Genomic DNA, 25999 nt, shown 5'->3' on the forward strand with positions numbered 1-25999 from the left:
ATCTGTTATGAAAAAAAAAAAACTTTGGTGCTACAGAGGCAGATAACCAACTTGAGAATTTTTGCCCATTTATGTCCCATTGCTGAAGTGTTAACCAGTTGAGAACCAGCCTTAAGGCAGGAACAGAGGAGGAAAGGACACGCAGAGGTCAGAAGGCCAATGGCATTAACTTATCCATTAAGGGAATTAACTCTGTAGTACTGGAGTCTGACATTGATAAAATTAGTGATGTTAATGCTGAAGGATTTATTTTTAAAGATCAATTTAAAAGAAAGTAATAATAAAACAATCAAACAATTATATTGGATGAGAAATTTGGAGGTAATGATACTTTAACCAAGTCTCATAGGTAAGCAGGAGGATGGGTTGGGGGCAATGGGAATTCCTCTGTAAACTGTGGTTTGCCAGAGAGGTGAAAAACCCTAAGGTTTGCTACTTTGAGTAGAAGGCAACACAGTTTCTCAATGAACAAGAACTTTTTTGTGATTCTGAGGATACAAAAACCTGAAGTTAGCAAAAATTTAGTTTGTTTTTGCCCTCCCTGCCTCTATAGCAGTTTTTGCTTCATCTTTTGTCCTTCTTGTTATTCACTGCCAGATGCACCAACCTCCTGTGTTTATGTTTCCATTAAGCTAATTTTGTACACATATTTTATATACAGTACACTGTTCATATCTCTTTAATAGTAGACACCAAATGGCCTTTTTCTTCCATACATTGTATTTCTGCTCTTCCTGGGAGACTAGTAACTCCTTGAGGACAATAATGATATCTTTTTCATCTTTGGTTTTCTAGTGTCAAGAAGAATGCCTGCCAATAAATATATGTTCAATAATCATTTAATGAATGAATGTTCTCCCATTACTCAGATTTAATTCATACCCATTCAACAGTAGCTTACCACACAAACTAGATCTCTGGAGAATATCAGGATCCAGGCTGCATAATTCTGACCTTCTCTCTCAAGAAAATGGTACTCCGTGAACTTCCAAAGGAATCAGTCCCTACCTCCTTGCAATCATTATCCGGAAACCTTCAGTAACTTTTCTTCACTCCTTAAGCTAAGCACAGATCATGTTTTCTTACAATCACACAATGCTAAAAGTAGAACTCTAAGCACTTAACTAAAATGTTGAATAGAAAAATAAGCATAAGAACTACAGCATAAATCCTGTCCCTGTTTATATTCAGGGTACGGAGAGTAGTTAGAGATTGACTGCAAAAGAGGAAGACAGTCAGATTTAATAACAACTGAGTTTTAAAAGTTTTATCAATCAATACTTATCTTACATATCAATATTCTAAGTAAACACAAAATAATAACTTGCAGGATCCAGTTGCAGGAAAGTTAAAGATAATGGTTTTCTTAATAAAAGACAAGATTGATTCTAAATATTTTTCTTGAAATGAAAATGGATGCTTTAAATTTGAGTTGATTGAATTGAATATAAAGAAGACTCAAATTATCTACAACTAATGCCACTAATAACTCCTTAAAACACACGTGAGTCAACACAGTTTTTTTGTGTATATATACAACATGTATGCAATGTATAGGAAAAGAATTAGACTTACATATTCCAAATCTGAATTACTGTAGTCCAAAATAAAAATGTCTCTTCTCTAACCTGCTATAGACAAATATATCTCATGTCTCATAAATCTTTTGCAGTATTTTTGTAACACCTACTCTTTGGAGTTAGAATATTTGCAAACTCCAGTATATTGAAGAAAAGAGTAGGTAACCATCTGTCTGCAGTGATTAGATAGAGCTTGCTAGTGTCTTATTACTTCCTCCTTGTTTCCATATAGAGGATTAAAGATATTTCAGTGAAAATTTGCATTTCTAAAATCTTAGTGTGGACAAGTCCTTCGAGGACAGTTTTTAATACCTTGTCTTAATCCATATCTTTTCAGTGTTTCCATACCTTCAATATTATTGCTGAAAAGTTTTTTATGTTTTTAGAATGTCACATAACCTTAGTATCTATTCTGTGACCAATAACTCCTGACATTTAAAATTTAATAAATCAGCACCACAATATCTAAATCAGAAGCTGACCTTCACATGCTTTTGTGTGGTCAAACACCTTTTATTTTCATAGCAGCCATCCAATTCTCTCCATGACATCGATTAACCACATTTGTTTAATGGTTTAAGGAATACATGGTAAAAGGAAGTAAATTTTGTTTTAATCCTGAAACAATGACTTCATATAGAAAATCATAAATTAGAAAATATAGAAAAAGACTTTGCACTATTAATTCTATTTTTGTCTAGAATTTTTCTGTCTTTGCAGTACTAATTCTAAATGCAGTGAATTCTACTTATCATGCCAGACTTCTGAAATGTCCTTTTCTGGTAAAGTTGTATAACAATGAGTATATACTGGCTACAACAATAATAAACTGAGGCACAGTGCACACCGACACCTTGGCTTAAAATATTATAACGAAGTACTACTTCAATGTTATCGCTGAGAGAAATCTTGGGGCTTCCACACATTTAACCCTTCCTTTTTCTCCTTTAACTCCTCCTCTTGGTCTTTTTGCTGCATTTTCTTGTTTTCCTGCTTGATCCCATTTGAGAGCAGGTCTTTTAATTTTCTCTCCTCTGATAGCTCTTTACTGACACAATTGAATTTGTGTCAAATGTAAAAGCACCAGGTTTTCATTTTGGTCTCCAAAAATAGGAGGTCTCAAATAATAAGTGGCTCAGCTTTACTTTTCCTATAGCAGGAATTCTCATATTCAGTGTAGTGGGGCCCTATTTAAAATGTAGATTCTAGAGACAACACCACTGAAATTCTGACTCAGTAAGTCATGCATGCGCACTGAAATCAAAATTTTTACCATGTCCCCCAGCTTTTTGTTTTCATTTTTGTTTCTAACACACAGTTCGAGGTGATCTTTTTCAAGATTTAAGGAAATATAGCTGTGATGCTTTCATACAGTAAAAATCCAAGAGTAAAATAATCTGTAAGAAATAACTTTTTATTCACTGTGAAGTTTCTCCTACAGTCTTTCATATCTGTGGGGAATATGTTAAAATATATGGACATAAAAGATGATATTGCTTATAGAACTCAGGTTTATTTCACCTGGCTTGACTTTTTACTTAAACTCTTGACTGCATATTCAAATTTTCACAGTACACCTACCAATACTATCTCACATTTAGACTGTCTGACATCAAATTTTTGATTCTCTCTCCTTCCCTACATCTAACTAACCTGCACCTCCCCCAGGATCCTGTATCTCAATAAATGGCCCCACCACCCTTCTACCTGGCATGAAAATGTTGACTCCCTTCTTTTTCTCACACCCATATGCAATCCATCAATAAATCCTCTTGGTTTTACTGTCAAAATATATCCTCAATATCACCATTAGAATATAAACTTCCTAAAAGAACAAGCCTTGTCTATTTTGTTTGCTGCTATAAGCACACAATAAATATTTTTGAAACAATGAATTTATTCAGTGTTGCATAAAAGGTCTCTCCATTTGATGTACCCATTAAGAAATTTACATTCCCTTATAAACTTTAAGTTATTCCAGAAGTCTAAGTAATTCCCACATAAACTGTATACATTGCTTGCAGTCACAAAGAAAAAAATCTCTCAGAGTAGCGAACTAATTGTGAGTGGCATGTGAGAGAACCAGCCCTACTTCCTACTGGATAGCTTCCTACATATATTCCTCTAACAATGCAAACTCAACTTGCCTTGGCAGAATTCATCATGACCTCTCACTCACAATGCTTGATTTTCTTTCTATATGGTCTGTCCATCTTAAGAAAAATACAAATAACGCAATAATTGTACTTTCTTTGGCCAAAAACTTGTATTAATCAGAAGATTCTTTTCTGTTCCTATCCATTTCCCACATCTGATGAGTAGTCTTTTTCCAGAATGTCTCATATTTTTTTTTCATATTTGATTCCACTGCACTGTTTTTACCCTCATAATCACTTTCCTGAAGAGTCTCAACAGGCTTCCCAGTGTCTGGTCTCATAAATTCAACCCATTCTCACCATTGCCCCAGATTCATCTTCCTCTGGGAAGCTCTGATCCATCAGAACTCATTTTAAGATAACTCCAGGGATTTCAAACTTTTAAAATCCAATCCACCATGACATAAAAATACAGGTGAGACTTGGCAAATACCCACAAAAAAAGTAGCCCATGAAAGCAATGCAAAGCATCAAAAAAGATTACTTGAGGTCTCTATTCCTTGAAATTTCAAAAAAATGTTCATAAAAGCCTATGTTTTACTGGAGTTCCCTGAATGATATTTTCAGCATAGCTATGTATATCTGAGCACAATCATAAATGTACTACTTCATCAACTTGGGTGTAATTTCTTTTCATCCTTTGGAACTTTTCAAAATTATACTCACATGTCAACAAAACCACAAATGCTACGTCCTCAGGGAAAGAGTACTTCTTACACCAAATCAAATCCAACTTTTATGTTTCTATGTTCTAATACTTAGCATACACCTCTCCAATAACCCTCATGCTATAGAGTATTGTTGACATGTCAGTCTCTCTCCCAAGATTAGAAATGCCTTGTAGGTAAGGACCATGCCCCCTTCATTCTGTATTTCCTCCACAGAATGTAATAGAACAGATTACATGTTGTGGGTGCTCAATAAATATTTGCTGAATGAAATAAGAAAAGGAAATAGCTCCAAATTAGATAAGCCCTAGAAAACCAGTGTGTTGGTTCAGGCTGCTTTATTTTTTTGTGTGCCTTTTTCTGCTATAGTTGGACCGAGCCCTCTGCTTCTCTATGCTGCCTTTACCTCCATTTGGATGATAAAAATATATTTCCATGACTTCAAATTTCTACATATACTGTCACTGTTGCTGATGGTGACTCAGCACTCAGAGAAGTCTTATAAACTCCTATTTACCAGAAGAGAAAATCCATGCTCAGAGAAAATCTTGAATCTTGCTGCCACCCCTCTGATCTCTGTGGCCAGGTACCTATGATGAGTTTTAGAGATTAGTCATTGAAACTCAAGTCCATTTCAGTTGAGTTTACCAAAAAAAACTATGCATGAGAATTTGTTTTTCTTAAATTACACACCTTTTTTTAAACTTGCTATGCACACTAGCATGGATAAACTAGCAAAGGAAGAATGGAAATGGAGAACATTATATTTACTTACAGTTCAGGAAGGGAGAGGTCAAGTGATAACATGTAAATCTATTCAAACCCCTAACACAATAACAGCTCTCTAGTACTAAATTCCACTACCTGGGAAAAGGAGTGAATAATAGCCCTATCACACAGGTTGTTATAGGAGCTACTTAGACGGTGGATGACAAATACTGCTCTTGAGGAGTTAGGTAATTACGGAAATATAACAACTCCCAAAAAGCCTAACATGTAAATTCTACTGTAATTCAGTTGATTCAGGATAATGAGAAATATTGATAATATTCTTTTAACTGGTTACATGTCTGCTAGAATTAGCAATGCCTCCCATCTCTGGGCAAGACTGTACTTTGATTTTTCAAAAATTTATAATTTGATTGATAGTTCAGGAAATTGAGGACCAGAATTAGTCAATAGGTTTATTGTTTCTCTTATTCCCCATTAAAAGAAGTGTCTAGAACTCTCCAATTATTACCAACATCACTCTTGGGCTCCACCTGAAAATATGATATTTTTTTCAATTGTCTGCACAGCATTTTGTCACTGGCAGTGGGGGAAATGACAAAGGATTCCTAAAGCTGAGACTCTGTGGGCATTCCTGAATCATACTGGGCTCATGTGGAGATATGTTTGGCCCTTTTATTTTTGCAGAAAGTATGGAGTCGTGATAAAATTCAGTCTCAGCTCTCTTATCCCATCTGGGACACAAATGGTCAAATATTTCCTTAGACATCTATAAAAACAAAGAAAACAACTAAGAATCACTTTGAAAAAGAAGGCTTAAGAGTTTTTAGATTTTTTTTTTTTTTTTTTGTGGTACGTGGGCCTCTCACTGCTGTGGCCTCTCCCTTTGTGGAGTACAGGCTCCAGACACGCAGGCTCAGCGGCCATGGCTCACAGACCCAGCCACTCTGCGGCATGTGGGATCCTCCCGGACCAGGGCACGAACCTGTGACCCCTGCATCGGCAGGCGGACTCTCAACCACTGCGCCACCAGGGAAGCCCTTAAGTAAGAGTTTTATACATTATATGTTCTCAGTAATTTCAGGAATATAGCATGTTATTTGGAAGCATATTTATGTAACTTCCTTGAAGAAAAAAAATAGCTGCCACAGTTTGTAAAGCTCATTTGCTCTTCAAGAGAAGAGCAAAATAGTTTCCTGGTAAAGTCAAGGGGATTACAGTGCTGAGGAGAGATTTTACAAATGGTCTCCCATAATCATTACTTTAGTGACTATATATTTATTTTAATGTGTGTGTTGTTTAAGATATTGAAAAAAGTTATCACAAACATGATTCAAATTATTGAGGTTTTATTTTAAGATTTTATATAGAAGAAATTTAAAGCCTACAAATGCCTAATTTAAAAAATGTGCTTATATCTAAAGTATTCCTCCTGGTGGAAATCTAACACTTTAGTTAATTTAGTAGCAAAACATTGCTGTATGCCCGGCACTGTTCTAGAAGCTGAGGATGCACCTGCCAAAACAAAAAATAAAGGAACTACTGTCTTGGAACTTATATGTTACTTAAGGGAGACAGCAGTAAAATTAAAAAACAAACCAACAATATCATTTCTAATAGTAATAAGTTCTATGAGAGAAACAAAATGAGCTGCTAACATAGGGGGTAGAGATTCAGACTGGCCTCCTCAGAGACTGTCTCTGAATATGTGACAATGTGAGCTGAGCAGGAACCAGCCAGGAGAGGGCCAGAGGGGATTAGAGAGTGTGAAGATGCTAAAGCAGGAATATATTCAGTCTGTTCGAAGAATATAGATTTTGCTACAAAGATCAATCACCTAAGGGGTGCTCCTTCTTACATGGATGTTAATTCAAGGACATCCTCATCTCTAGTGTATTTATCATTTTGGCTTTCCTAAAGTCTAGTTCATTCACTCAGGGAATAGTTGAAAATATCTCTTGACTTTGGGAAAGTCAAGGCCTTATATCCAGTTTCTTTTTCGGCATTTTTAAAGTTTGGAAGGTAGCTTCTTAATCCTGCATGAAAAGCTAGTATGCATGAAAATCATATTATTCAGGTAATGCAATCTCCAAAATGTGTGTGTGTGTGTGCATGAGTGTGCACATGTTTTTATTTATGTGTTTTTAACTTCTTAAATCCTTATTTTCCCCTTTTTCACTGAGATAGTTTGGCTTCCTGTCAGTGACCGATTGCAATGTTCATTATGCCTGGGGAAGAAAAACACATTAATTTATGAACTAGGATAATCTTACTGACTTTCAGGAATCTATGAGTCACCATCACCATCTCTGATGATTTCAAAGAACAAAGCTTTCTAGGCTTCCCTGTGGCTGAAATATAAATCAAGCCCCAGCACATAAATGTCCCAACAATTATGAAGTTCTTTTCCTGTACCAGCTGGTGAGATTTGTTAATGTATTTTTTTTCAGCTTTCTAAACTTGGGGAATTTTTGTATTAAGTATTCTAATTGGAGAGATTAAGTTTTAGCTATTTTTTTCACAATGAAATGTTGACTCAGTTTCACCCGATGACAAAATGGCTTCATAAGCACATAACCACATCTCTCTACTTCTGTCCCAGAAAGATTAGCACAATCTGCACATTTTAAGAAAGACAAGTTGGCCTCAAAATGGTATTTATAAGCAATATGGTTCTCTACCAAAGTATATGACACATCAAATTTATTCTGAATTTATGAAATTAATTACTATTGACAGTGGTTTTCTGACCCCAATTATGATTTTATAATAATAAAATCAACCACATGGTTGTAAACCATGTGCTTTATAAATTCATCTTAGTGTCACCAAGTAGGAATAAAAACTCACTGAAAATCTAGAAAAGGATATTACAATTTTTCAGCAGTGCTGTATTCCCCTTGTGAGTTAGGAATAGCAAACAAAAGTTTTTAAAGTAACCACAGTTTTAGAAATTTTGATGCATTACCATGTCAACTTGCAGAGACATGCTTATGGTAATTCCCTAAAGGCTGACCTGGGGTCAATGTAATACCTTCAATTATTATTGGAATGATAAAACTGCCATATAAGATAAATTTTCAAATGAGCATATTTAGAATCTTACAGGAAATCTGGGGTAGAAATTTGGGGATTTAGTTGGAAAATATGAAAAAATTTCCATAAGATCTCAAATTTGTCATCTTTTGGGTTTTAGTGTGAGGCCAAAATATGATCTAGTTTCAAGTGATGGATGACTAGGAGCATAGTGACCCATTGAAACCCCAAAAATAGGTTAATACAAAAACAATTTTAGTGAAAAACTATATAGAATATTGGAAAATATTAATAGAGCTATGACACGTGAGACTAGGTGCATCTTTCAGAAAAGAAATATGAAAAAACATTTTAAAGAGAAATTTCTTCTCAAATTTAATTATTCAGCAAAGCAAACACAGTAACACTTTTTCCTATATTTTAATCTTCTTTCTTTTGCTTCTTTTCTTTATTTCTTTGTTTTCATTTTCTCACTTTCTCCTTTTCTCCCTCATGCAGCACGTGGAAAGCCTCCTAGAAGAATTTTGATTGCCTTTTCTTATCAGTTTTTTTTTCATTAAAGTAGGCTTGATTAAGTGAGCCCCAAACAGGGCACAAACTCCAGTGTGAAAACCGTCCTGAGTCTCCCAATGACAGCATGCTCCTTAAAGTCTTAGAAGGGCTCCCTTTCAGCTGCAGTGTCAGAGCCAGCTAAGACCCTATCTAATGCCTCAGTTCCATCCCTAGACTGTCCTCTGCTGCACTTACCCAATTGCTTAACATTCTCTGCATGGCCTATGCTATTTCACGCCTCTTTGATTTTGCTCTAGTTGTTTCCTCTGCCTAGAACACCTTGCTCTATTTTCCTCACCTGTGTGACTTGCATTCATGCATTAAAACTCCATTTAGGAGTCATCTTCTCCTGAATCTCTCTCTAATCCCCTCAATGGAACTAAGTGTCCTTATATGCTTCCACTACATCCTGTAACTCATCTATCAGAGTATTTGACATATTATATTGAAATTATCTGTTATGTTTGTCTCTTCACCTAAAGTATAGGTTCCTTGGTTTCTATTATCTTTGTTCCCTGGATTCTTATTCCAGTAATTGGCACAAACTCTCCCAATATTATAAGTTACTTCTATTAGCAGAGATCCAAAGTGTGAAATGGAAATATCTATCAGATTATCTTAGTCTTATGCCATTAAATGCTTGATTCCTCTAAATTCTCTTGTTCTGAGACTATGGTAGTTAAAAATACTTTTAATTATTGTCTGATTCCTGTGACAGAGACAGTGTTCCCTTATACTTTCCAACCCCACTTGTAGTTAAGCTGATACAATGAGATTGGTTTTGGTCAAATGATTATGGGCATGACAGACATGTGTTGCTTTTTGGCAAAGGTAGTTAAGAGCCAGTATATATTTCCCAGTTCACTCCTCTCCAGCCATGACAATGTTAGAGGCTGTAAAATGACTTATCCCCTAATTGAAAAAAAATAAAACAACAAACACTTATCTCATCACTTCTAAAGCCTCCTCAGGAACTGCGAGAAACTTAACTAGATAATTCTGTCTCAGAGCCTGTCATTAAGTCAAGCTGGTGGGGGCAGGGGAGGGTGCTGTTGGCATCATATCAAGACTCTTTCTGGCCAAAGGATTTGCTTCTAAGATCACACATGTGGTTGTTAGCAGGCAACATTTCCTCTATGGTGGTAGGCTGGATATTTTAATTCCTCACCATGTGGGTTGCTCTCAACAAGGAAGCTTACTCTCTCCAGAGCAAGAAATCCAAGAGCAAGAGAGTGGGAACTCAAGGCAGAAGCTGTAATCTTTTATAATATAATTCTGAAAGTGACATACTATCACTTCTGCTATATGTTACTGTATGCTGCTATAGACCACTTCTGGCATGATATGGAAAGGAACTAAATAGGGTGTGAATACCAGGCAGTGGGGGACACTGAGACCCATCATGGAGGCTTGTTTCACAGAGGCTGCATGTTGAGGTGGTCCATGAACAGAAAGGACATCTGGACCTTGAGATACAACAGACTCTCCAACCCACATTAGATGTCAATTAGATGTCAAATAGACAAGAAATAAACTTCTGTGATGCTAAGCCAATGAACATTTAGGGTTTATTTGCCACTATAGCACAGCCTACCTTTTCAAAGCAATAAAGCTCTTCACATAGTTATGTCTACAGAAAGAGACAGTGAAGATTGAAAGAGCTTCAAGTGTTCTATGACTTTTAAGATTAACTTCTTGGGGGATTCAAGATGGTGGCGGAATATGAGGACATGGAGTTCATCTCTCTCCATGCATGCATCAGGAATACATCTATAGATGCAACAATTCTCACAGAAGACTGGCTGAAAACAAGCTGAAGACCTTGGACACCGGAAAGAACTATAAAGATCCCTGCATAACTGGGTAGGATGGAAAAAAGAAGGGAGAAGGAGGAGGAAAGGAAGCAGGACAGGACAGGGCAGGGGAGCTAAAGTAGAGGAGAGATTCCCGAATTCGGGGAAACTCCCTCTCTGACGGGGGAATCGATTGGGACAGAAGGGAAGCATTTGAGGCTGTCAGAAGAGGGTGAAGCAGCAAATTGGTAGCAGATGGGAAAGAGTGAGAAATACACAGACGGTCTGTACTGTGGCTCTCTGTGCCCTGGACTGGGATGTGTGTTCACAGTTATGCAAGGGGGCTGGGAGCTGGAGTGTGGGGATTGGGGAACAGGCCAGGAGTGAGAACTGCTGTTGGTTGTGGGGAGACGGACTGAGGGGATGGGAGGGAGGAAATATGCAGCAGGGAATGCCTACAGAGGAAGACTGGACTGCCATGGAAGCAGGTGTTACTGATGAGTCACACACAGGGGGAGGAGCCACTATTGTGGCCTCTCTCTCCCCACACATCAGTGTCTGCCGATGGACAATAAAAGAAGCCCTCTCAGGGCTGGTCCTCACACGCCTGCTGCTAGGTGTCAGAAAAAACCTGGCCAGGGCCAGCCCTCACGTGCCTTACGCTGGGTGCCAGAAAAGGCCCTTGCTAAGGCCATATCTCTTGTGCCCATGGCCTCCGGCTCCCTGCGCATTTGGCACCACTGGGGCTCCCACCGTCCAAGCAGTCATACCACCTCTGCACCTGGTCCTCACTGGCGCAGACCCACAAGCTCCAAGGCATTCTCAGGACCGGACTCCTGTGAGTAGACCACATGCAGAGGTGTGGATAAAACCAAAGCTGAATCCCAGGGATGGGGCAAATAAGGAAGAAGATCAAAAATCTTTCTGTTGGCAGCACAAGCTGCAGATTAAATCCCTGCAATCAGCTAGGTAGGCCCTGCATCTATGGAACATCTTAGTAGACAATGAGTGTTCCCCAAAATGAAAATGTTCTAGCTCTGACAGCTGTGGACTTCGGAGGCAGCACACACAGCAATTGGGCCAGATCAGAATCTGAGTTATCCCCAAAGGGCACACAGCAGGTCCAGAGACCAGCCCAGGGAGGTGGAGGTGGGCTGTGGCTCATGGCATGTGCAAGGACACTTTCAGCTGAGACCCCAGGGAAACATAATTATTATTATTAATTTTATGTTTTGATTCATTCCATTCCAACATTCCATTGTTGGTTCTGGCCTTTTTTGTTTGTTTTTTTCCCTTTCGTTTTTTGTCTGTTTGTTGGGTTTCATTTCAGTATTTTTTTTTCTTTAATTTAGTCTTTTAGTCTTTTGTGTTCTATAACATATTTTTTATTTTTATTTTTTTATATACTTCTATTTTAACTTTGCTTTTCTGTTGTTCTGTGTTCTTTTCTCTTACATTTTTTCTTCTTTTTCTTTAATATATTTTTTATTTTTTATATTTCCAGTTCTACTTTGCTTTTCTGTTGTCCTGTGTTTTTCCCCTTTTTGTTTTATTTTATTATTTTTAAAATTATTTTTATAGGTTTTATCTGTTTCCTTGCTTTATGCTTTAGTTGGCACACTGCTTTGGTTTTGATTTTAGGTTTGTGCTTTTGTTAGTTTTGATCCTAATTGCTTGATTTCGCTTTTGAGTTCTTCTAATTGTCTGGTTGTTCTCTTGTTTTTCATTTATTTGGTTCTGTTTTTGTTTCTTTTGCATCTGTGTGTGTTTCCTTCATTGTGTTTTTGTTTGTTTGATTTTACCATTTCTCTGGGGTTTTGTTTGTCTTTTTTGGTTTCTTTCTTTAATATATTTTCTATTTATTTTTATATTTCTATTTTTATGTTGCTTTTCTGTTGTTCTGTCTTCTTTCCCCTTTCTCTTTTTTCTTCTTATCAGTTTTTTCATTTTGTTTTGTTTCTTTGCTTCCTTCTTCAGTTGGCACTCTACTTTGGTTTTGTTTTTTAGTATTGTGTTTTTGTCAGTTTTCTTTTTAATTATTTGATTTCATCCTTGGGTTATGCTTGCTTTTTGATTTATTTGGTTCTGTTTTTGTTTCTTTTGTGTGTGTGCATGTTTCCTTGTTTCTATTTTTGTTTGTTTGATTTTACTTTTTACCATTTGTTTGAGGTTTTCTTAGTCTTTTCATTCATTCTTTCTTTTTTTTTTAATCCCCTTTATCGTTGGGATGAGCAAATTGCAGGGTCTTGGTTCCTTGACCAGAAGTCAGGCCTGAGGCTCTGGGGTGGGAACACAAAGTCCAGGATGCTGGACCACTAAAGAATTCCCACCCCCAGGGAAGATTAATCTCTGAGAGCTCTCACAGAGACCTCTATCTGAATACAAGACCTGGCTCCACCCAACTGCCAGCAGCTTCCAGAGCTGGACACCCCACACCAAACAACAAACAAGACAGGAAAACAAACCAACCCATCAGCACACAGTCTAACTAAGGTCATACTAAACTCACAGACACCTCAGAGCACACCATCTGACATGGTCCTGCTCATTAAAGGGAAAAGACTCAGCTCCACCTACAAGAACACAGGCACCAGTCCATCACATCAGGAAGCCTATGCAAATCACTGGACTAACTTCAACACCAGGGGAAGAAAACAGAAGCAAGAGGAACAGAAATACTGTAAATTAGACAAAATGAAAAGAGGGAGAAATATCTTGCAGGCAAAGGAGCAAGAAAAGGAAAGCCCACAAGAACAAATAAATAAAGAGGAAATAGAGAAGCTACTTGAAAATGAATTCAAAGTAATGATAGTAAAGATGATTCAAGATCTTAGAAACAGGATACAGAAAATAAAAGAAATTTTTAACAAGGACCTAGAAGAACTAAAGAGCAAAAAAAGAGTAATATAAAGCACAATAACTGAAGTTAAAGATACTCTAGAAGGAATTAATAGCAGAATAACTGAGGCAGAAAAACAGATAAGTGAGCTGGAAGATAGAATAGTGGAAATAACTGCCACAGAGCAGAATAAAGAAAAAAGAATGGAGGACAGTCTCAGAGACCTCTGGGATAATATTAAGTGCACCAACTTTCGAATTATAGGAGCCCCAGAAGGAGAAGAAAAAAAGAAAAGGTCTGAAAAAATATTTGAAGAGATTATAGTTGAAAACTTCCCCAACATAGGAAAGTAAATCGTCAGTCAAGTCCGGAAGCGCAGAGTCCCATACAGGATAAATCCAAGAAGAGACAGGCTGAGACACATATTAATCAAACTAACAAAAACTAAACATAAAGAAAAATTATTAAAAGCAGCAAGGGAAACACAACAAATAACATACAAGGGAATCCCCATAAGGTTAAGAGCTGATCTTTCAGCAGAAGCTCTACAGGTCAGAAGAGAGTGGCAAGATATATTTAAAGTGATGAAAGGGAAAAACCTACAACCAAGTTTACTCTGCCAGCAAGGATCAAATTCAGATTCGATGGAGAAATCAAAAGCTTTACAGACAAGCAAAAGTAAAAATGATTCAGCACCACCAAACCAGCTTTATAACAAATGCTAAAGGAACTTCTCTAGGCAGAAACACAAGACAAGGAAAAGACCTACAAAAACAAACCCAAAACAATTAAGAAAATGGTAACAGGAACATACATATCAATAATTACCTTAAATATAAATGGATTAAATGTCCCAACCAAAGGACACAGACTGGCTAAATGGATACAAAAACAAGACCTGTTTACATGCTATCTACAAAATACCCACTTCAGACCTAGGGACACATACAGACTGAAAGTGAGGGGATGGAAAAAGATATTCCATGAAAATGGAAACCAAAAGAAAGCTGGAGTAGCAATTCTCATATCAGACAAGAATGACTTTAAAATAAAGACTATTACAAAAGACAAGGAAGTACACTACATAATGATCAAGGGATCAATCCAAGAAGAAGATATAACAATTTTAAATATTAATGCACCCAACAAAGGAGCACCTCAATACATAAGGCAAATGCTAGCAGCCATAAAATGGGAAATCAACAGTAACACAATAATAGTAAGGGACTTTAACTCCCCAATTTCACTAATGGAAAGATCAACCAAAATGAAAATAAATAAGGAAACACAAGCTTTAAATGACACATTACACCAAATGGGCTTAATTGATATTTATAGGACATTCCATCCAAAAACAACAGAATACACTATCTTCTCAAGTGCACACAAAACATTCTCCAGGATAGATCACATCTTGGGTCACAAATCAAGCCTCAGTAAATTTAAGAAAATTGAAATCATATCAAGCATCTTTTCTGACCACAACGCTGTGAGACTAGATATCAAATACAGGAAAAAATCTGTAAAAACTACAAACACATGGAGGCTAAACAATGTGCTACTAAACAACCAAGAGATCACTGAAGGAATCAAAGAGGAAATAAAAAAATACCTAGAAACAAATGACAATGAAAACACGACAGCCCAAAACCTATGGGATGCAGCAAAAGCAGTTCTAAGAGGGAAGTTTAGAGCAATACAATCCTACCTCAAGAAACAATAAAAATCTCAAATAAACAACCTAAATTTACACCTAAACCAATTAGAGAAAGAAGAACAAAAAAAGCCCGAAGTTAACAGAAGGAAGAAAATTATAAAGATTGGATAAGAAATAAATGAAAAAGAAATGAATGAAACAATAGCAAAGATCAATAAAACTAAAAGCTGCCTTTGAGAAGATAAACAAAAATGATAAACCATTACCCAGACTCATCAGGAAAAAAAGGGAGAAGACTCAACTCAAGAGAATTAGAAAGGAAAAAGGAGAAGTAATAACTGATACTGCAGAAATTCAAAGGATCATGAGAGACTACTACAAGCAACTATATGACAATAAATGGGCAACCTGGAAGAAATGGACAAATTCTTAGAAATGCACAACCTTCCAAGACTGAACCATGAAGAAATAGAAAATATAAACAGACCAATTACAAGCACTGAAATTGAAACTGTGATTAAAAATCTTCCAACAAACAAAAGCCCAGGATCATATGGCTTCACAGGAGAATTCTATCAAACATTTAGAGAAGAGTTAACACCCATTCTTCTCAAACTCTTCCAAAGTGTATCAGAGGGAGGAACACACCGAAACTCTTTCTACAAGACCACTATCACCCTGATATCAAAACCAGAAAAAAGGTATCACAAAAAAAGAAAATTACAGGCCAGTGTCACTGATGAACACAGATGCAAAAATCCTCAACAAAATATTAGCAAACAGAATCCAACAACGCATTAAAAGGATCATACCCCACGATCAAGTGTGGTTTATCCCAGGAATGCAAGGTTTCTTCAATATACACATATCAATCAATGTGATACACTGCATTGACAAGTTGAAGAATAAAAAGCATACGATCATCTCAACAGATGCAGAAAAAACTTTTGACAAAATTGAACACCGATTTTTGATAAAAACTCTCCAGAAAGTGCACATACAGGGAACCTATATCAACGTAATAAAGGCCATATAAGACAAACCCAGAGCCAACATCATTCTCAATGGTTAAAAACTGAAACCATTTCCTCTAAGATCAGGAAAAAGACAAGGTTGCCCACACTCACCACTGTTATTCAACATAGTTTTGGAAGTTTTAGCCACAGCAGTCAAAGAAGAAAAAGAAATAAAAGGAATTGAAATTGGAAAAGAAGAAGTAATACTGTCACTGTTTGCAGATGACATGATACTATACAGAGAAAATCCTAAAGATGTCAACAGAAAACTACTAGAGCTAATCAGTGAATTTGATAGAGTAGCAGGATACAAAATCTCTGGCATTCTTATACTCTAACAACAAAAAACCTGAAAGTGAAATTAAGGAAACACTCCCATTTAACATTGCAACAAAAAGAATAAAATACTTAGGAATAAACCTACCTAAGGAGGTGAAAGACCTGTATGCAGAAAACTATAAGACAGTGATGAAAGAAGTAAAGGCAATACAAACAGATGGAGAGACATACCATGTTCTTGGATTGGAAGAATCAACATTGTGAAAATGACTACACTACCCAAAGCAATCTACCAATTCAATGCAATCCCTTTCAAATTACTAATGACATTTTTCACAGAACTAGAACAAAAAATTTCACAATTTGCGTGGAAACACAAAGAACCCCAAATAGTCAAAGAAATCTTGAGAAAGAAAAATGAAGCGGAGGAATCGGGCTCCTGGACTTCAGACTACACTACAAAGCTACAGTAACCAAGACAGTATGTTACTGGCACAAAAACAGAAATATAGACAAATGGAACAGGATAGAAAGGCCAGGGATAAACCCACACACATATGGTCACCTTATCTTTGACAGAGGAAGCAAGAATATACAATGGAGAAAAAACAGCCTCTTCAATAAGTGGTGCTGGGAAACATGGATAGATACATGTAAAAGAATGAAATTAGAACACACCCTAACACCATACACAAAAATAAACTCAGAATGGTTTAAAGACCCAAATGTAAGGCCACACACTATAAAACTCTTAGAGGAAAACATAGGAAGAACACTCTTTGACATAAATCACAGCAAGATCCTTTTTGGCTCACCTCCTAGAGAAATGAAAATAAAAACAACAATAAACTAATGGGACCTAATGAAACTTAAAAGCTCTTGTACAGTAAAGCAAACCATAAACCAGACAAAAAGATAACCCTGAGAATGGGAGAAAATATTTGCAAACGAAGAAAGTAACAAAGGATTAATCTACAAAATATAGAAGCAGCTCATGCAGCTCAAGGTCAAAAGAACCCAGCCCAATCCAAAAATGGGTGGGAGACCTAAATAGGCATTTTTTCCAAGGAAGACATACAGATGGCCAACAAACACATGAAAAGCTGCTCAACATCACTAATCATTAGAGAAATGCAAATCAAAACCACAATGAGGTATTACCTAACACCAGTCAGAATGGCCATCATTAAAAAATCTAGAACAATAAATGCTGGAGAGGGTGTGCAGAAAAGGGAACCCTCTTGTACTTTTGGTCGGAATTTAAATTGATACAACCACTATGGAGAACAGTATGGAGGTTCCTAAAAAAACTACAAATAGAACTACCATACAACCCAGCAATCCCACTACTGGACATATACCCCGAGAAAACCATAATTCGAAAAGAGTAATGTACCACACTGTTCATTGCAGGACTATTTACAATAGCCAGGACATGGAAGCAACCTAAGTGTCCATCGACAGATGAATGGATAAAGAAGATGTGGCACATATATATAATGGAATATTACTCAGCCATAAAGTGGAAAGAAATTGAGTTCTTTGTAATGAGGTGGATGGACCTAGAGTCTGTCATACAGAGTGAAGTAAGTCAGAAAGAGAAAAACAAATACTGTATGCTAATGCATGTATATGGAGTCTAAAAAAACAGTACTGATGAACCTAGTGGCAGGGCAGTAATAAAGACACAGACATAGAGAACGGACTTGAGGATACGGGGCAGGGAAAGGGAATCTGGGACAAAGTGAGAGAGTAGCACTGACATATATACACTACCAAATGTAAAATAGATAGCTAGTGGGAAGCTCCTGCATAGCACAGGGAGACCAGCTTGATGCTTTGTGATGACCTAGAGGGTGGGATGGGGTGGGTGGGAGGGAGGCTTAAGAGGGAAGGGGATATGGGTGTATATGTATACATATAGCTGATTCACTTTGTTGTACAGCAGAAACTAACACAACATTGTAAAGCAATTATACTCCATTAAAAATGAAGAAAAAATGATAAGACATCAAAAAAAGAAGTAACTTCTTATTTTAAATTAAAATATTGGATTTATTTATTTTCTTATGTGCCAATTTTGTAAATCTGGTTAATGTGCATCTGTACTCAGAATGTTGACAAAATCAGGTACCAAAGACATTGTAGCCGAAGGTCAGACAAAGGGAGTTAATATTCTTATCCTGACTTCTTGGAATACAGGACACTGGTAAGGTTTTCCAAAGCAGACACACAATCCCTGGATATTTCGATGCAGTCAAACTTTTCTTTTAAATTGATTTCAAATCATTTCAGGCACATCAGTGTTTACACTAAATACAACCTACCTCATTAGATTGTTCTGAAGAATAAATGAGGCAATGTATGTAACAATGTCTTCTGAAGAGTAAAATAATATGTAAACATTAAACATTGTTCATATGTATGTGATATCGAAAGCAAATTACTGGAAAAGACTCAATGATAGTAATCCAAAAATACTTTCAAGAATAGAGTACATATTTATTCTGAATAGTTTTGATTTTTTGTTTATGGGGAAACAATTCAAATGGAAAAAAATTTAATGGTATTTAAATATATATCCAACCCATTTACTTGGTCAAGAGATGATCTCTCATTGGGAATAAAGATGAAATCAATAAATTCAGTCCTAAGAGTCAGCTATCCAAAAGACTGGTCATATACGTCATGTATTTCATCTGATAGCCTCTCAAACTGTTCCACTGTCAGTGTCTAAAGTTCATTTCATTTATGGTGTTATGGGTAATGCCTCTTTGGACATATAAAATACCATTGTGCTCCAGGAGCACTATTATGTGATATAAAGATTGACCTATGCAGTCAAATCAATAGAAACTTATGATTTTTTTAAAAAGTTAACATTAATTCCATCAGAGAAAGATAAAAAGAAATGTGTGAGTAGGTTTGAAATCCAAAGGAGGAACAAAACAATCTTTAGATTATCTGAGATAGTAAATGTTTAGGTCCTCAGTCTTTAATGGTCTCTAAAGACAGCACCTTCAGTAACAAAATAATCCTTGGCCACAATTATCTAACGTTTATCCAGAAAGTCACCCCCCTGAACAGGCAAAAATCTTTTTGACAACATCTATTTTTACCTTGAAATTTTCTCTTGTAAAGTAATCCTGGCCTGACCTTGATTAACTTATCAAATGAGCTCATCCTCCAAGCTGAAAGACTATAGTCAATCAGAGGAATAGCATGGCAACTGGCCAGCACAGCTCCATAGATCGTCTGGAGGGCACACCTCGGTAACATTTCCATTCTCTCTTTTCTTTCCTTTTTCTTGGTCAGGATTAGAAGCATGGGACAGAGTGAGGATGACACAGGTGGACCATGGAACCAGATAAATCTGTATTAGAAACCTAGTGCTGATACTTACAGTCTGACTAAACTTTGGAACTAGTTAAAACACCTTTTTGAATTTCATGTTTCTCACTTGTAAATCAAAGCTATTAACCTCCTTGTTATAAGTTTGTCATGAGGCATCAAGGAAATATATATATTCATCGTGGAACGTAGCTTCCAAGACCTGGCATATAGTACTCCATAAATATTCTTCATTTTCCTTTGCAGCAAGAAGAGGAGTTGCAGACGAATAACTACCCTTTGTTTCACCCATCACATGTCATTAACTGGACCTCACCAGTGAGACGTTATTCAACAGAGCCAGCATCCCTAAGGTTGGGGGGTATGTCAGAATTCTACAAGAAGAAGGATGGAAAGGTCATCTCTCACCAGTGAAATAACACCAGTGGTGGATACTCCTGAAATCTGAGGAGCTGAGTAAGAATTCAGGGACTTTGTAATGCTAATGTAACTGTAGTACGTGATGATTTGCAAATACGTTCTGAATTATGAATTAATAAAAATTCATGTAAACATATAAAACACATATGTATGCCCTAATAAAAATTTTATAAAACTTCATGTATTTGTATGTTAGATTTAGCCTGTCTTATACATTGGTAACATTTTCATTTATTTCACTTTCCTCAATTTTTTTCAAATATAGAAAAAACCCATTCCATTTAAATTATCAGTAGCACATGTTATTTCATTATTGTCTTCCCATGGTAAATGTTGCTGTTATCTATGAGAGAGCCATTTAAAAAGAGAGATTCTGAGATTCTGAGATTCTGTTCAAGTCAAAAGCATGATTTATTTTACCCGGTAAAACTAAGTGGCTATGATTTGCTAAAAAGGTGGAGGTGTCAGTTTAACTCTTATTCAGGTAAGCATGCTTTGCATTCTGTAACTAAAATCATACAAGTTTAAAGCTTAGTGGTTAACCTTACCTTTTACGGTTACTGTTCATGACTTCTATCGGGTCTTGGCAGAGATCAGTAATGTATTATCTCTAACCTCTTTCTGCTTCCTGTGTATGAAAGAGTGGGTTTTAAAAGACCCACAGAGCTGAGATGGGCTTTGGGACAAGTAGAGAAGAAAGGTCTCAGACTTAGGAGCAGCGGGAACTTGCGACTCTGCCATTGCCATGTCTGGGGCATATGATTAGCTCTGTAAGAAGCAATCCAATTACAGGTATTCTCCCCATCCCACTTACCCAGTTTAGTTTAACTCTTATTAGATATATTTATTAATGGGTAGTGTGCTTTAACTGAGTTAAATCAACATATTATCTCTCTGTGTGTGTACGGGCACGCTGTTTAAAACATCAGTAGTGATAGACTGGCCAGCTAACATTTCAGAAACTCTTGAGTTAATAGAACCTAGAGCAGGGAAATGTAAACTGAGAGAAAGAGAGAAAATCATCATGATGGTTAGGAATGACTTTCACATAGAGGTGGGAAGGCAATGTTAAGTAGTCAGTATGATGCACTAAACATCTAATTGGGGTGGGAGGGTGGAGCTGGTATGGAAAAGAAGAGTAACAGGTGCCAACATCATGTCACTAACAGCTTTTATGAAAACACTCAATTGAGAAAAATGCCAGAGTAGAGGCCATAAAGAGCTACAGAGCTACAGATTGGCCATGGAGGAACAGGATGGCTACCAATCACACCAAGGAGAGATTTCAATAGTGGGAATGAAGGGATAGAAATTGGCATTTAGTGTCTACTGTGTCAAGGAAAGAAAAAAATATATATATTTGTGTACACCCCTCTAAATATCTCTGTAGAGGATGCTCATATATATATCCTCATAGGATTTCTATAAGGCAAGATTTATTTTTTCAATTTATTTGATTCAAGTATAGTTGATTTACAGTGTTGTATTTATTTCTGCTGTACAGCAAAGTGATTCAGTTATAAACATATAGATGTTCTTTTTCATATTCTTTTCCACTATGGTTTATCACAATATATTGAATATAGTTCCGTGTGCTGTACAGTAGGACCTTGTTGTCTATCCATTCTCTATATAATAGTTTGCATCTGCTAACCCCAAACTCCCAATAATTCACCCCTCCCTCCCCACCTCTCCCCCTTGGCAACCACAAGTCTATTCTCTGTGTCTGTGAGTCAAGACAGGCATTATTAACCATAATTTTCAGTTGGAAAAAACAGGCTCAGAGAGTTTGTTAACTTGCTAATGCCACATAAGAGGTGAGAAGCACAGTTGGACTGATATCATTTGTTGACTGTTCTCATTTTTTCATATGAAGATGACAACAGGGAAGATAGAAGCATTCCAGGTGAAAATCATATATTTGAAAGTGGAAGTAAGAGAAGCAGAGAATTGCTCATTCCCTCCAGATGTTTAACGCTTGAACTGACTAGAACCCATCTCTCCATCCAGTTTCTACTCAAGGAATAGTAAGAATGACATCAAACATATTCCCTTGAGTGTCCCCAAGAACACTTTCCCCCTACACACATTAATTTTAAAAGCATAACATTGCTCAAAATGTACTGGTCAAATAACTGAATGCATCTACTTGTCTAAAGTACAAGACATCCTTAGGAATAGGTTACATGTGACATAATTTTGAAGATACTGGAAAAACACTGCTTCCAGAAAGAACCTGTCCCATCTTTCTTCCTAGGATTTAAAATTCTATAATTAGACATGTATATGTTTTTATTAGGATGCATATAATCATGAAATTGCATGTAGAGTAATTTTTTTGCCTTATTTTGAATGACTTTTGTCAACATTTTTTCCAATAAACTGCTTTCTAGCTTGGGAAAGAAGCATCTGATAATGGGGAGGGTATATAATGAGAGAGGCACCATGGAGAGCAGAAAAATAGGTAGGTATGATCAAGGCCTTGTCATTCTGCGCACAAAAGGACATTGTGGGAGTAATGACTGCTAACTGATTACACTACATTTGTAAGTTCAAGAAGGTTGAGATTTTCCAAGTAGTTAGTTACATGAAAGTACAAGTGGTAAGCGGACCTGAAGGGTCAGTGATTACATCCACTGCTTACATGGTGGTATTTCACCTTCATACCCAATGTTGACTCTTTTATCTTGCATGAATAATGTGATTTCTTGTCCTGCCATTCTCTGCATAAAATGACATACCAGGGGGGCAAAAAAGCGATTCTCAATCTAATCTGTTTTGCAAATTTGACAGTGACTTAAAAGAGCAGGAAGTTGTCTGTGAGTAATGGCACTGCTTATTTGTTTAAATGTCAAACTTGAACCTCATCAACTTTCAGGGAATATGTCCATAAAGAATATGGGTTTCAGTTCAGCCAGAGAGGATTTCAGTGTCATTCATTTCTGAGGAAAACAGCTGTCAGTTTCATGAAAACAAAGAGCTTTGAGTATATCTTTTTTTTTTTTTAAGTTGAATAAAATTGGACATTTCAGCACTTGGGGCTGTGGACAGTGCTCTCTCACTTGACATTATGAAACATCTACTCTAGAGATGTTTTTTTCCTGAGACTAAAGCACTCCTCAGGCTAGCAAACATGCACCGCTAAACTATGCAATTAGGATATGAAAACCATGTATCACAGGTCTGTGCAAGCCAGAATAAAATAACAGCAAAAAGGAGCAAATTTTATCACAGAGGTTAAGCCTAAAATAAAATTAGGGAAGGAAAATAATTATGATTTGTAGCTATTCCTGAAAAACACGTCAAAGTTTTACTGCAATGCAATAACATTCCTCCCTCAGTGGGTTTTTGTTGGAGAGAATCACAGAACCATTAACCCCTCATGGTAATTTATTAATAGTGGGCATAGATGCAAGGGAGAAAAGGAAATACATTTAATAGGCTTGCAGACACTGGGAGAAAAGAATTAATTCTCTGTATGCTTTCTAAATCTAGAGTGGAATATCAGTGAAGAATTCTGGACCTGAGGTCAGAAGAAATGGAACTGAATCTGAATGATGTTCCTTAATAAATCATTTTATTTCTCTAAGTCTTGTTTCTTCTGTCAAATGTGGGTTACTCTGAGGTTAAGTGAGAGTGTATGGGAAGGAGTCTGGCACAGAGTAGGTATTCATAGATGTTCAATTTTGATTGTTCACTTATCATTAAGTATTAGCATAATGCAGTGAAATGTTGCTATGCTAGTAGCCATGTATCTTAATTATTGTAACTCTAAGCATGGATGACAAGGAGAAGGGAAACAAGAAAAGCATTATGATTAACAGACTTAACCTTACAACTGGTCCTAACCATGTGTATTTCCACCTTTCACCTTGTCTGCCTCATCAAAACATTTCCTTTATGTTTGTCTTTAAAAAACTGCAACAAAGTTAAAATAGCCTGAAAAAATATACAGACAGAGACAACTAAAGTTCTCAGAGGATTCTTATCTTTCTTGTCAAATAATATTCTACCAGCTCTCTCAGGAATGCCTTTCAGTCACATACTACCAACTATTCTGCCTCCTGAATTGGCGAGGGACTACTGTGACTGCTTCTTACCCAGACTGACACATATGGGGAGAGAAGGTAAAAATCAGGCTAGCGCTGAGAGCCTGATAATTCTCTTATCATCCTCCACTGCAGCTACAAAATCTCTACTTTGGACTTCAACACCTCCCAGTCTATTCCACCTCGCTCATCTTCTCCCCCTTTTTGTAACTGAAAATCTAGAGCATCTTCTCCTAGCCTCCCCCTATCTCCTGTCATTTTCCACAGAGATTCCCTCCACACTGCCCTCTGCATTTAAACGCCTCCTACTCTCCATTCATCTAGGTGCACGCTCCTTCCATTCACAATTTATGTTCAATCGTCCCTCCCTTCCAAAGCCCCTGTTTTTTGTTTTTTAAGTCGATTTCCCAGCTGCCCTAATAAACTCCATCACCACAGCCACCATCTAGCCACGGCACCGCTTCTTCAACCCTCAGAAATTGTGCAGAGGTGGGGAGTGGGAGAGGAAATTTATGCTTGCATACCAACCTAGACAGCGACAAATAGTGAGAACCTAGCACAAAGCTTGGTCTAGTCTTTGGAAAAAAAGAAATCAGCTGCAAATATTTCCCGAGCCTGGAAACAAGCATGCTCTGGAAAATACATGGGTACAGTGGATAAATGAATGAATGGATGGAGGGATGAATGATTGCGATTTCCTTGGTACTTTTCTCAGAGGCCCCTCCTCCTTGCTCGCTCCCGGCTTGGCTCCTGTTTAATTCAGCTTCCTTGCATGAGTGCACCTCCCTGCTTTGCCTCTGCTCCCACTTCCTGCCCTTTCATTACCGCCTCTGGACTCAGCCTCAACCCCTCGCCAAAGGGCACTTGTACCGGGCTCACAAATCCTTTGTGATTTCCACAGCCCAGGAGAGCTTGCTCCGAAGGGGCACAGCTTCTCATCCTGCCAGCCTGACCTCTCCACACCCCCGAAACACTCGTCCACGTTACACAAAAGGATGACTAATTCCCCCACACTCCATCAAATCCACCTGGAGAGCCCTGCCTCTGTCCCTTTCCCCGCGCTTGGAACCTTGGTGCTCCCAAAGGCAATGCGGCTCCCTGCAGAAAAAGGGATCACCATTCCAGGGCTCGGTCCTGGTTCGTAAAATCAGAAAACTTTTTTAAAAAATATAACCCCACCCCGAGAGCAGCCACCTCTTTGTGTGCATCCCTGGGGGGAGGAGGGGTCTTGGCAGCCGGGGGCGCGAGGACTTGGCAGCCCCTACCTGGGGCTGCCCGGCGGACACTCACCCAGGACGTTCCCAATGAGAGCCACCACGAACACGATGATGTAGCCGGCGATCAGGACCCACTCGTATTCTTTGGGGTGGAGGTATTCCCTCCACAGGTACCGCAGGAATTCCTCGTCGTCATAGTCGGTGGGGTTTAAAAAGGGCTCTTGAGTTGCATTCAGCTCCGGAGCAGATGACCAGTTGCGACAAGGGGGGGAGTCCTCCAGTTTGGTGCCGGACATCACGGGCTCCAGTCCGGGTCGGCTCAGTGCTGCAAGCGGCTCGGCCCCTGCCCCATGGGCGCCGCGGTCTGCGGCGTGAGGAGGCGCGGACAGGCGACCAGGGGCTCAGGAGCAGAAAATGACGTGAAAAGTTACGGAGCCAATGCCTCCGAGTCTCCCGCCCGCCGGGCAACTAGTCCGCCGGCGGGGCTGTGTCTGCAGGCGATGTTGCACCGGGAGGCGAGGAGTAGGCTGAGCATCCAGGGACTGGGCACCAGAGGCTGCAGCAGGGACACCGGGAGGGGAAGCTGCTACCGCGGCTAGGGCTCAACGACTCCTCATTCCAGCGCGGAGTTCGCAGCCCACAGCCTCTTCCCGCACC

General features: G+C 38.0%; 1 protein-coding gene across 1 annotated transcript in view; it reads right to left on the reverse strand.

Moving 5' to 3' along the window:
* Positions 1-25638, reverse strand: part of HCRTR2 (hypocretin receptor 2) — a gene marked incomplete at both ends in the record, with an annotated part of 122273 nt that extends 96635 nt beyond the window's left edge. Inside the window, one exon of the mRNA XM_082848399.1 lies at positions 25416-25638. Within this exon, the coding sequence (XP_082704525.1) occupies positions 25416-25638 (223 nt within the window). The remainder of the gene's footprint in view (positions 1-25415) is intronic.
* Positions 25639-25999: the final 361 nt, after the last annotated feature.

Source organism: Leucopleurus acutus (assembly GCF_964270905.1).
Source record: "Leucopleurus acutus genome assembly, chromosome: 10".
Lineage (NCBI taxonomy): Eukaryota > Metazoa > Chordata > Mammalia > Artiodactyla > Delphinidae > Leucopleurus > Leucopleurus acutus.